General features: G+C 43.6%; 1 protein-coding gene across 3 annotated transcripts in view; it reads left to right on the top strand.

Moving 5' to 3' along the window:
* Window positions 1-6,389: 6,389 nt before the first annotated feature.
* The window catches only part of ECPAS (Ecm29 proteasome adaptor and scaffold), a 108,888-nt gene continuing 101,990 nt past the window's right edge, over window positions 6,390-13,287 (top strand). For 2 of the 3 annotated variants that reach the window (XM_030292631.1, XM_030292634.1), the window contains exon 1: window positions 7,226-7,295. In XM_030292631.1, coding sequence (XP_030148491.1) covers window positions 7,256-7,295 — 40 coding nt within the window. In that variant the 5' untranslated portion in view covers window positions 7,226-7,255. Of the gene's footprint in view, window positions 6,680-7,225; window positions 7,296-13,287 lie in introns of those variants that run through there. The other variant, XM_030292633.1, reaches the window with a different exon arrangement.

Below are 13,287 nucleotides of genomic sequence, written 5' to 3'. Positions count from 1 at the left end.
TATGAGAATGGATAGAGAAGGGTGGGGTAGGTTATTTTTCTAAGGAGAAACTAGGGACAGAGTAGGATAAGAAGAAAGAACACTCAAGATGAACATGCTGAAGCTATGGTCCCCTGGGAGTAGGGAGGGATATCTTGGAATACAAGGACATGGATAATGTTAAGAGAATCAATCTGTAGATCATATACATTTTTCATTTAATTTGTTTTGCCTAAGAATGCTGTAAAGTCAAGGTGTCCATGGGGTGCCTAACTGGCCCAGTCAGGAGAGCATGTGACTTTTGATCTTAGGGTCATGAGTTTGAGTTCCACACTGGACATAGAGATTACTTAAAAATAAAATCTTTTTTTTTTTTTATTAAATTTTTTTTTTCAACGTTTATTTATTTTTAGGACAGAGAGAGACAGAGCATGAACGGGGGAGGGGCAGAGAGAGAGGGAGACACAGAATCGGAAACAGGCTCCAGGCTCTGAGCAGTCAGCACAGAGCCCGACGCGGGGCTCGAACTCACGGACCGCGAGATCGTGACCTGGCTGAAGTCGGACGCTTAACCGACTGCGCCACCCAGGCGCCCCAAAAATAAAATCTTAAAAAAAAAAATAGAGTCAAGGTGTCCTATTTCACAATGGCCCTTCTCTGACTTTCCGAAACAAGCCACACCTCTCAGCTACCTCCAGTCTAAGTATGGTTGATTACCCCCAGGGAAGAGCTTCAAGTGACATCAAAGGGACAATTTGACATACTAAATTAGGTAATGAGGAAGTGAATAACTATACCTAGATATTTTTTTTCTTTCCAAAAGCCCCTACCCCTACAACTCTCAGAAGTTGTAACATAAAAATATGCCAATCACTAAGAGTTGAAACCTCTAAAAAATTGTAATATATTTCTGTTGTTTTGACAAGTTGTGTACTACTATTAATTATGGTTATTCAATCATCATAATTCTTTAGATGGCCACAGAAAAAATTTAAATACTTTTATGTTACATATCATTTTTGTTGAAGAAAAGGGTACTTTCAAGGACTTTCAAGGTTAAAACTATATTGCATTAGTATAAATTATCATGGGAGGTGTACCTCAGTGGCTCAGTTGGTAAAGCATCTGACTCTTGATTTTGGTTCAAGTCATGATCTCAGGGTTTGTGAGATGGAGCCCCACATCCGGCTCTGTACTGAGCATGGAGCCTGCTTGGGATTCTCTCTCTGTCTCTCTCACTCTCTCCCTTTCTCTGCCTCTGTTCCTCCCCTGCTCGTGTGCGTGCCTGTGCGCACACACACACACACTCTCTCTCTGAAAATAAATACATAAACTTAAAAAAAATAAATTATTGTGTGGGAAGAAACATGTTGGTGTAGAATTTCAAGGAGCAAATGTAATTATGTAAAATTTCTGATTATTAAGAGCTTGTTCATGTATTTTCTTAATGTTTATTTATTTTTCAGAGAGAGCGAGTGCACAAGCAGGGGAAGGGCAAAGAGAGAGGGAGACACAGAATCCGAAGCAGGCTCCAAGCTGTTAGCACAGAACCTGATTCAGGACTTGAACCCACGAACCTTGAGATCGTGACCTGAAGTCAGAGGTTTAACTGTGCCACCCAGGCACCCTATTCATGTATTTTTAAATAGAGGATAGTAGGCATCAAATCAATATCTTAATTAGATCCTATATATATGTATTTTTAAATAACGGAAGGGTTTTTATTTTAAAATGCTAATATTGGGGTGCCTGGGTGGCTTAGGCAGTTGAGCCTCACAATCTTGATTTCAGCTCAGGTCATGATCTCAGGGTCATGGGATGGAGCCCCATTCAGCGTGGAGCCTGCTTAAGATTCTATCTCTCACCTTCTGCCCCTCTGCCTCTCTCCCCCTGTTCTTGAGTGTGCTCTCTCTTAAAAAAAAAAAACAACAAAACTAATATTTACAATAGAATTTGTTGTCAAAGTTTCTCCTTTTCAACTATTTATAAGGGAAAATTTGAGATGTCAATCTAAAAATGCGTAAATGGATTACCCAAATTTCAAAAATTTGGGGCAGGAGGAAGAATGTGAACCAAAAGGTTTGAAACCACCATCTAAAGAAAATCAGAGGATCTTCTGGTATAGGGATAAATTTTATCCGTAGAGAAAATGTTGCCTTATCTTCTAAGATGCAAGGTGTAGTACTGTATTGAACCAGGTCAGCTTTTTGCCTTTTTCCAGAGATATTTGGGAGGGAAAAATAAAGTGAATGATAAGATTTGCCAAAGGTTGGGGATTGATTGGCACTGTATTTTTAAGATAGAAACTAAGGGAAGAAAGACTTGAATTCATTGCCATCTTTGGGGTTCGGAATGAGAGTGGAGCACATGATACTTAGAGGAAACACAGACCAGAGAGTAGTGGAAATGTTTGAGGCAATGGGGAGGATCCAAAATGTACTTTAAATCCACAGGAAGTGGGGAGTACAACAGTGGAAGGATTCTACATGGCAGTTAGGACTGATGTTTTGGAGTTTGATTTTTAGAAAACAGAATTTTTTGAGCCATGACATGGTTTTATGTGTAGTGAAACATGTTTTTAATAACTGAAAAGAGCAGAGATGAAGATCATTAGCGTTGTGGATTCTGTTGGCAGACTGGACCCAGTACCCGACTTCTTCGGCAACCAAAATGAATACTGTATGAGACACATCTCTGCAGAACTTTGGCTTCTCTAGAGATCCTTGGGAATGGATCATTGAATCATTTGGGATGACTAGATTTTCTAGATAGTTTAGAATCAATCCTTTTAGGCATCTAAAATTGCTTATTAGAATCATTTTGGATGAACAGCTTTTTAAGATATACTCTGTACTTCCTTGATTTTTGATGCTGATATAGTAGACATCATTTTACTGTTTCTTGATGTCAGGATGATCACCATGAACATCAGTTATTCAGGTGAAATGACGTCAGGGCCTCTTGGGGGTGGTGCTTTTTGTACTTAACAAATAACACCAGCATGTTTTGCTTTTTGAGCCCTTATAGCTTCTATTTATAGTTTTCCTCCTTTTTCTCTTGTTTTTAGGGTGTCTAGTAGCTCTTCTGTCTTCCTAGTACTTGCCCAGAAGAATGCTCTCTAATACTCTGTTTCTAATTTGCTTTGACTACGGAAACAAGACTATTTACTTTGTTAGAACTATGCTTGCATTTAGTGTGATTAGGGCCTAACAGAGGGAGAGGGGACTTCTAAATCTAAAAGATGTAAGTTTTTAGTTCTTGGATTTTGTGATACATTATTTTGGCTTCCCAGTGGCCTCTTCTCTGCCCCCCCCCCCCCCCCCCCCCCCCCCCCCGTTCACCCCCTTCCACAATTCCTTCTTGTCTGTTTTGGAAATTGAAGTAAATTCTAGATAGGAAGTACCTCAAGGCCACTATTCAAAACCAAAGTGTGTAGTAAGAATATGAAGCTATTTAGTGGGGAAAATAAACTACAACTAGTATGAAGGGGGAAAGCAACTATGAAAAAGCTTAGAGACTTATTTATTTATTTATTTATTTATTTATTTATTTATTTATGGGAAAAGCTTATAGCTTTAAACTCTAGCGATTAGAAGCAGCATTGTAAATTGCTATAAAGTACTGTATATAATGAGATGTTAAAGGTGTCTTTTTTTGCCTAACAATCCTATCTCTACATATTTCTGTCTCTATATATAACATGTGACTTAGCTGATATATGTATAAGAATTTTTTATGGTAGTATTTGCTTGCAATAGTAACAAAAATTGTTGACAACCTAAATGCTCGTCAGTAGGGGAATGATTAAATATTGTCATGTACTCATCATGCAGCCATTTAAAAGAATGAAGTAGGGGCACCTGGGTGGCTCAGTCGGTTGAGCATCTGACTTCACTCAGGTCGTGGTCTCGCAGTTTGTGAGTTTGAGCCCTGCATCTGGCTCCCACTGCTTGGGATTCTCTCTCTCTCCCTCTCTCTCTCTTCCACTCCCCTACTTGCACTCTTCCTCTCTCAAAATAAATAAATAAACTTAAAAAAATAAAAGAATGAGGTAGTTCTTTTTTAAAAAATTGTTTTAACATTTATTTTCAAGAGACAGGGAAAGACAGAGTGCAAGTGGGGGAGGGGTAGAGAGAGGGGGAGACACAGAATCCTAAGCAGGCTCCAGGCTCAGAGCTCAGAGCCCGATGTGGGGCTCAAACCCACCAACCATGAGATCATGACCTGAGCTGAAGTCAGACGCCCAACCAACTGAGCTTTCCAGGCACCCCAAGAAGAAGGTAGTTCTGAACAGACCATAGTGGTGAAGAATGATTCACACTGCCTAGGTTCAAATTCCCACTCTACCCCTTTCTAGTTTGTGGCATTTTAGATTTGTTCCTCCATGATCTGGTGTCATTAAAAATCCCTACTTCATAAGATTGTTGTGAGAACTAAGTGAATTCAACCATGTAACCCCCCCATGTTTATTATTGAGAGGGGGGAAAGCAGGCTCCATACTGACAGCAGTGAGCCTCATGCAGGGCTCAAACTCACAAAACGTGAGATCGTGACCTGAGCTGAAGTTGGTTGCTCAACTGAATGAGCCACCCAGGCACCCCAACCATGTAAAACACTTTAAAACAGTGCCTGGCACAATTAGTATTAGCTATTACTGTCATTACTGGTATGGAAAAATACCTGTGATATCTTGTTTGGTGAAAAGAAAGTTACATAATAGTGTATGTAGTAGGGTTCCATTTTTGTTAAAATAAACATAAATCTGTGATTTGCACGTGTGGACTCTAAAAATTTCTACATAGAACTTATGAGATGCTAGTTTTGTCTATAAGTTAAAATTGCCTAGCAAACTTTTTTTTTAAAACTTATATTCTATGGGGTTTTTTTTTGTTGGTTTTAGAAGAATCTATTTGAAGTTATGAGACGTCAACATTTCTCCAAACCAATCCTTAGTGCAGCTACTTTATATATTCATAGTCGGAAAGTTTGGGTGCATCAAACAGGATTCTTTCCAGGGAGGAGGATGAGGGGATGGTGGACAGTGAGATGGGGGACAGCCTTTATTTTATACACTTCCATATTGTAGTCTTGGCAAATAGTTTGTTATGCAGTGACTTTGCGCCAACATCGAACTAAAGAGCCAAAATGTCCTCAAAAAAGGAATTGGTTAATTTAACGTGCTATGAGGTCATTAATAAAAAAAGAGTGGTGATGTAGACCTTTTTGAATTAACATGGAAGATTGTGTGTGTGGGGGGGAAACTGATGCAGAACTTCATTGTTGAGTATGAGCCTATCTCTATCCTAGTCGCTTTTTTTTTTTTTTTATTAAAAAAATTTTTTTTTCAACGTTTTTTTAATTTATTTTTGGGACAGAGAGAGACAGAGCATGAACGGGGGAGGGGCAGAGAGAGAGGGAGACACAGAATCGGAAACAGGCTCCAGGCTCTGAGCCATCAGCCCAGAGCCTGACGCGGGGCTCGAACTCACGGACCGCGAGATCGTGACCTGGCTGAAGTCGGACGCTTAACCAACTGTGCCATCCAGGCGCCCCTCCTAGTCGCTTTTGAGGGTGTAGATATGTGGCCCCAGAGCACTGGCGCCCAACTGTACCTGTTAACCACATTTTTCTCTGGGGAGAAAATGGTGGGAGAGGAAGGGATGTGCAAGAGGAAGGCCCTTCACTTTTAATTTTGTGACATTCTGAATCATTTGAAATGTTCCCAAAGATCATGTATAATTTCCTTATTAAAGCAATAAAGGAAATAGATGTCTTTAATGTCGTGTAAGTACCTTGTACTTGCCTCAGTACAAGGCAAGTACAAGATGTACTTGCCCACATCTGGAATGACATATAGTCATTTTTTCAAGACAGTAACCAGGGCTTTATAGATTTCTTTTAGGAATAGACGCAATTTCAATCTATTTAGGGTCTTGATTTCTTCCTTTTATAAAAAAAAAAAAAGGGATCTGATCTTGTACCTAATTTGTTGTGACAGTGCCACCACTTAAAGTACAGCAATTATGCAACCCCTTAATTTGAATTGCATTTTGCGAGTGTTTTTCACGTACACGACCTCACGGACCAACTTAAGCCGTCAAGTTAAAATCGGCATATTGAAAATAAATCACTCCGGCTACCTAAAAGAACGTAGGTATTACAAAAAAAAAAAAAAAGTTCATGTAAGCATATATACTTGAATTTGAACTTTAAACATATAGGTTCATGTAACTTTTGGTAGGGCTTCGCGGCTTTCCTTCACTCGGCCGTCCTAGTTCTGAGAGGATCGAAAAAGTACACTTTCTCACTGCCTTTTAGTGAGAAGTGGAGCCGGGGGAGCCGGGTCCCGGGCGCTCCACGCGCCGGGGCCGAGAAGTTCGCGGGAGGCGCAGGGCGGGGCTTCCTCCCGCCGACTCGGAGCCCGGCTCTACTTCTCCGAGTCCACGTCTCTTCCTCTGGACAGACGTGTTTCTTCAGGTCGGGACCGGCCAACGTGACAGCCGCAGACCTTTCAAAAGGGAGCTTGGGCCCAGCCTCGAGGATCTCCCCCGGCCCCGGCAGCGCGGGCCAGCCGGTCAGGCCCCTCCCGGACTGCGGCGCGCGGCCCCTCGGGCCCGAGCCCGCCGCCGCCTCGCCTCCGGGCGCCCACCTCGCGGCGCCGCGCGCAGCATCCCCGGCATGGAGACCGGCTCGGATTCAGGTCAGAGGCCCGCGCGTCCGTGCCCAGCCACGGCCGCCGCAGGCTGCTTACGGCGCGGCGGGGCGGCTAGGCCGGGCCGCCCGCGCAGGCCGCCGCGTGCCGGGTCCGCGCGGGGAGCGCTCGCGGGGCGGGCGGCGGCAGGTGGGCAGGACGAGCCGCGAGCGAGCGAGCGCGGGCGGGCGGGCGCGCGAGGGGCCCGGCGGGGGGGCCGCTGGGAGGATGGCTCAGCTCTTTCTAAATATAAAACCGGCGTGAGTTGGGCGAGCGCGGCGCGGAGCCGCAGAGCCGCCGGGCGGGCCGGGCGCACCGGGACTCGGCCGACAGACGGCGGCGGCTCCGCAGAGGCGCGAGGCGGTGGGAGCGCCCGAGTCGCGAGCTCGCGGGGGACCGCGAGATCGACGCGTGCTGCGAGGAGGACGCAGGAGGCGGCGGCAGGCGGGCCTCGTGGGCGCAGCGCGGCCCGCGCCGAGCGACCGGAGGCGGCTCCCGGCCCCTGCCGCACCGCGAGCGGCGAGCCCCCCGCGCCTCGCGTCCGCGCCCTCCCGCTCCGGCCCCTCCCTCCCTCCCTGGCGCAACATGGCTGCGGCCGCCGCCTCCGCCTCCCAGGACGAGCTGAGTAAGTGCCACCGCGAGCCCGCGGCCGCGAGTCGGAGCCGGCGCTGCGCAGGGCCGGGGGCGGCGGCCGGGGCCGGGCGGGCAGGCCGGGGCGCGCTGCCTCCCGCCGGGTGCCGGGTTGGGTGGGCGGGCGGCGGCCGCGGGGGGCTGGGGCGCTCGGGCCTGGCGGGCGGGCGGGGCGCCGGCCGCCGGCGCTTGTAGGCCTCAGGTTTGCACCGTCACGTTGCGAAATTGAAACCGGAGCCCCGGGCGGAGCCACCTCTGCCCGCGATCCGCCCCGGCCCGGGGGTGGGGGCAGCCCAGCCCCCTGCTCGCGACGCTCGGGCGGGCGGACCCGGCTGGGGGCCCAGGGTGGCGGGCAGTGTCGGCCCGTCCCGTCTGACCCCGCCGTGGCCCCGAGTCCCAACTGTTTGGGGAGTTCTAGAAATGTAGATTTGGCGGGGAGGAAGGGAAGAAGGTGCCTTTCTGTGACACCTTAGAAATCAGCGGAAAGGTCAAGAATAGGCGGTGACCCTCAGGTGGAGCAGGAAGGACGGGAGGGCGGAGAGAGGGTCGCCGTGCTAGACGCAGGAGGAACCGCGGGGTGACAGCGGTTTCAGAAAGGAGAGCCAGCGCACGCTCGACTGTAAACGGTGCAATTTTTCAGGGGCCGGCGATCTAGGTTCGGGGAGAGCTGTGGCCACCCTGAATCCCAGGCCGCCCCGCCCGCCGCCCGGGTTCACCTCGATGCTTTGTGGGAAGTGTAGTTCCAAGGCGCCGCAGGCCCACGCTGGGGTCATAAAAATTGAATTTTCCTAGAACATGTAAGATGATTTCTGATTGCGTTTGGGGGTGGGTAGATGAAATGCTTACGTTGAGCGTTTGTTTGTTTCCTCAGCGCTGCCCTTCAGTTCATGACAAAAACAAGAACGGTGTTACTTAGGGATGATGTGAGTTTTAAATGGAATGTACCATGGGCGAGGTGTCGCAAGCCTTGTGAAGTTTTTGTTGTTACAGTCCCTTCGGAATTTCCATCCGAAAGTAGTTATAAACATAATAATTTCTGTTTCTTTGGTGCTTGGCAGTTTGAAGCTACTTTTATATGTACGTGATCTCACTCTTGCCCTCATAACAACCTTGTGAAGTAGGTAGGTAGGAATTATCCTTGTTTTAAAGAGGAGGCAGGTTTAGAGAGATTAAGTTGCTGCTTTGACATAAAACTGGTGTAGGCGGAGTAATGTTTGTTCATTTTGAAGTTGAAATACACAGTTGGTGTGACCCTGGGCGTGATGGAGAGTCTGAGTGGACAAGGTCTCCTGGTGTGTTCAGAGATAGACATGGTTTGAGAGCCAGAGTTGATTGTTCCTCTGTCAATTCCAAGCTGGAGCACCCTTCCAGGCCTCCTGGGGAGATCAGGTCCCTGATTTTTTTCTTCCATTTTTGTTGTTGTTGTTGTTGTTATTGTGGTAAAATACACATAACATAAAGTTTACCATCATAACCACTTTTAAGCGTGCAGTTCAGTGGTGTTAAATACATTCATATTGTGCAACCATCACCACCGTCCATTTCCAGAATTCTTCTCAACTTGCATTACTGAAACTCTGTACCCACGGAACCTTAACTCCCTATCCCACCCCACCTTCCTCCAGCCCCTGGCAACCACCATCCTGCTGACTGTCTCTGTGATTTTGACCTCTCTAGGTATCTCATACAAGTGGAATCATACATGGTTTGTCTTTCTGTGACTGCCTTATTTCACTTGGCATAATGTTCTCAAAGTTCATCCATGTTGTAGTATGTGACAGTATTTTCTTCATTTTTAAGTTGAATGATACTCCATTGTGTACATATATCACATTCTCTCATCCATTCATCTGTTGTTGGACACTGGGGTTGCTTGTACATCTTATCTGTTGTGAATAATGCTGCTATGAACATGGGTGTACAAGTATTTCTTTGAGATTATGCTTCCAATTCTTTTGGGTATTATATGCAGAGGTGGGATTGTTTGATCCTATGGTAATTCAATTTTTAAGTCTTTGAGGGACCACCATACTGTTTTCCACTGTGGTTGTATCATTTTACGTTCCTACCAACAGTGCGCAAGGAAGGGTTCCAGTTCTTCCACATCCTCACCAACGCTTGTTATTTTCTTTTGTATTTTTGAAAGTAGCCATTGCAATGGGTGTGAGGTGGTCTGTTTAAATTGTTATACTGCATGGTATCTGGGTTCCTGATGTACCACTAAACACTTAAAATCTGAATTACCATTTGGAATGGAGGACACAACTAGAAGAAGAATTGGGTATCATTCTGTATGGCTGATGTACATGTGTAGATGCACTGTGCTTCTGTAAAGTAGGTACCTGTTAAGGTGCTAGTAGTCCTTCTGGTTAAGGAACTTATGGTTTTAGCAGCTACTGGAAAAGTTAGGAGCAAATAATTCCAGTCCTTGCTTTTCCATTTTTTTGTTTGGTCACATCATCAATCATCAACCACAAATGTCTGTTGACTTGGTTTCTGTACTTCAGAAGAGATTAAATGCTTGGCAGCTGGTACCTTAGAATAATTTAACTTGAAATTAAATACATAAGTAAGTGGCTAAGAAGTTTCAAATAAGCCACTTTTAGTTTTAGAATGGCTATAATAAAAGAGATGGCTGATGGAAAGATGCTTTATAAGATTTTTTAAAAAGGAGCCAAGAATCTGAATATTTGCTGGTTATTATTTTTCAGTAGTAGATGAAAATAAAAGTGAACTATTGGATGTCTGCATTATTTTTTCCCCTAATATTTTATTGTAAAAATCTTCAAAAATACAGAAAAGTTGAAAATAAGCATTTATATATTCACTACCTGGGTTCTGCATTTGATATTTTATTAGCTTTATCATGTATCTGTCCATCTTTCAATCCACCTTTACAATTTCACTTTAATTATTTTATTTTTTATTAAAAAATTGTGGTAAAATACACATAACAAAACTTAATCATCTTTATACAGTTGAGTGGCATTAAGTACTCAATCCATCCTTTTTAGATGCATTTCAGAGTAAATTGGAGCTATTTGTAAACATCCCATTCAGTATTTCAGGACTAGCATTAAGTGCTTTATGTATATTCTTTTATTTGTCAAAGTAATCCTAAGGGGTAGGCAAAATTATTATTGCTGTTTTATGTAATGGAAAACAGACTTTTTAGGTTCCCCAGGTCCTGCAGCAAATGAGTTGGAATTGAATCCCAGGTGTCTCAGACTCCAGTGTGCACTCAACCAGGCTTTAGGCTGTATTACCTCTGTGCACCACAGAGTGTTCATGTGGACAAAAAGATCTAGTCAGATGGGCTGCTAAAAATCTTAGCTGGATGTTACTATTACAATTATTTGACTACTGTTTAGCGTTGCTGTGGGGTGCAAAAGAAACACCACAGTCCACGAGTGGAATTATAATACTGCTGAGAAGAAGGAAGAATAACTGTAAACAACTATGTTAAGGACCAAAATGTATGCTTATGTAATATAGATAATGCTAAAATAATGCTATCTGTGGTTCCTATGTCTGCTATTTAGAGATGTATGGCTGGTAACAGTGGGTTTCTATAGATTTCAAATCAGTATTTTCTATTTTTGTATTTGAGGTGACATGCGTGCCATAAATTTAAATTAAATCTACAGGTGCTTTCAGTTGTATCTGCCACCGCACTTTGCAGGAGCTCCTGAGAAGCAGAACTGTTAGGTTTCTCTTTTATTTCATTTTTATTGATTGATTGGTTGATGAGTATCATTGACACATGAAAGGTAAGCAGGACAGTCTTGGGCTGGGATATCTTAGAATCTGTTATCCTTTCACAAATATCATGTAATTGTCACTATGAGTCAGGTGATTGTAAAGCTTAATGTTTACCGAAAGCTTACCATGTGTTCTAGTCACTTTGTACATATTAAATGAATCCTAGCAGCAACCCTGTGAGTTTAGTCCTATTATTGTCTCAGTGGTGGAACTTCCTTCATGTTACAGAGTTAGGACTTCAATTCAGATTCTCTGATTCCTGTTTATATGTTAATTCCGACTGACTGCTGTATTACCATCTCTGAAAGGGAGAATATACAGTTTATAACAAGAGCAACATGTCCCCCCCCCTCCCCCACATCTTAATAGCCTCTGGAAGAAATCTGCTGTAGTGTATAAAATGTGGTAGTATTCTGATGTTTATTGAATAGAAATAGTAGATTTTTGGGTGAGATGCAACCATGGAGAACAGTTAGTTCTGATTGTTAGAGTTCTGAAATCTAGATTGTAAATTACTTGAGATCATAGTCTGTAATTTTTTTCTTTATATTCAGGGTGCTATAACTGTTTGGAGTGAAATGAAATTCAGTGCAGAGCATGTGGGCTAGTTTTTCTTCTAATATCCTCTGTCAGTTCATGGAAAAGTTGACATTGTAGTTATATCGCAGGAGTGGATAGGGAGACTTCTGATAGAAGGAAGGAAGCATTTGTGACTTTTCACCTGGTCAGCAGTTGAGGGGTTTCATATTCTGAGCTTCATAATTATAGGGCATCCTTAGAATCTGATCTTCATTGGGATAAAGACAACTCAAGGAGTAATGGCCTGTAATCTTAAGGCACACTGACACTATTCAATTTGACCATTTGACATAACCATGGGGCACTTCACTTGCAAAAGTTGGCCAGATAATCAACATGTCAGATACCTTCTGAGAGAGGCTCTGCCAGTGCCAGGAATCCTAGTGGCTTTTAGAGGATGAGATGTGGGAAGCTGTCTGTGTAGGTGAACGTGATTCTGTGGTCATACTGAAATAGCCCTAGAGACAGCCATCCATGCAGCTGAGCTGATCTTTGTAAATCAAACCTGTATGGTTTAAATTTTGGTTACTTAGTCACATATGAAAAGTTAAAGTGAAAATAATGATATTTCTATTTTTTATCAACTTCTAATTCTTAATTTTCACCCCATTCTGTTTTGAATTAAGCTTTCAATAAACTAATATTTAATAAAGGCCAGTGTCAGTGAGAATAGTTGGCACTGGGACATTCGAACTTGTTCAGAAGATAGATGTTAAAATTGTAGGCACTTCCAGGGTGCTCAGATGGTCTGATCCAAGTTTCTGGTCTCTGGTTTCAGGCCTGGCCAGTCTCTGCCTTGATGCTTGTCATCTTATGTGGCTTGTTTTCCCCACACATTTTCCAGTTAAATAAGGCTTTAAAAATTGACCAACTTCTGGTCTTGTCCTCATAGGGCTTATAATTCAGTGTAGAGACAGGTTTATATATGAATATAAGTAACTCATATGAGGCATAATATGAAAAATGCCTAACACGGTTCTTTGGAAATTTCAAGTGAGAATAGCATTCCAAGTTAAGAGAAAAATAGATTAAGCTAAGACACAGAGGTTAGAAAATGTTGTGCATTTTCAGAGAAAGTGTGAGTGAGTCTGATGTACTGGAGTAGGCGTGCTATGGCTGTGTGAGGTGCTGGGAAAGGAGATAAAATTTGTAGTTTGATACTTGGCCCTTTTTACCTTTTATGTTCTTCTTACAATTTGGGATCTTGGACAAATAATTTTACCTTTCTAGGTCTCAGTTTCCTTCTCATAAAATTGGGATAATAAGAAATACTCATAGTGTTGTTATGATTAACGTATGTGAAAATGCACTGTCTAAACAATTAAGCTATATATAAATTATTATTATTATTCCGGGGGGGGTGCAGTAGGAGATGGAGCTGGGAAGATAGGTTGGGACCAGCTTGTGTGGGAATGCCAACATAACTAGTTTGGACTTTGTTCTGTAGACAGAAGAGGACCATCAAAGGCTTTTAAGCTGGAGTGTAACATGAGTAGATCTGTTTTATAAGGATAACAGGTGGCAGTGGCGTAACATTGATTGTAAGAATCCAGAGACCAAGAGCGCAAGACTAATTAGGAGGGTATCACCGTGGCCAAGTGAAGGAAACATAGGGTCTGAAGTGGGAGAGTGAAAGTGGATTTGGC

Source organism: Lynx canadensis, chromosome D4 (genome assembly GCF_007474595.2).
Source record: "Lynx canadensis isolate LIC74 chromosome D4, mLynCan4.pri.v2, whole genome shotgun sequence".
Classification (NCBI taxonomy): Eukaryota; Metazoa; Chordata; class Mammalia; order Carnivora; family Felidae; genus Lynx; species Lynx canadensis.
Note: the sequence above shows the minus strand (reverse complement) of the source record. Positions and strands in the feature narration are given on the sequence as shown.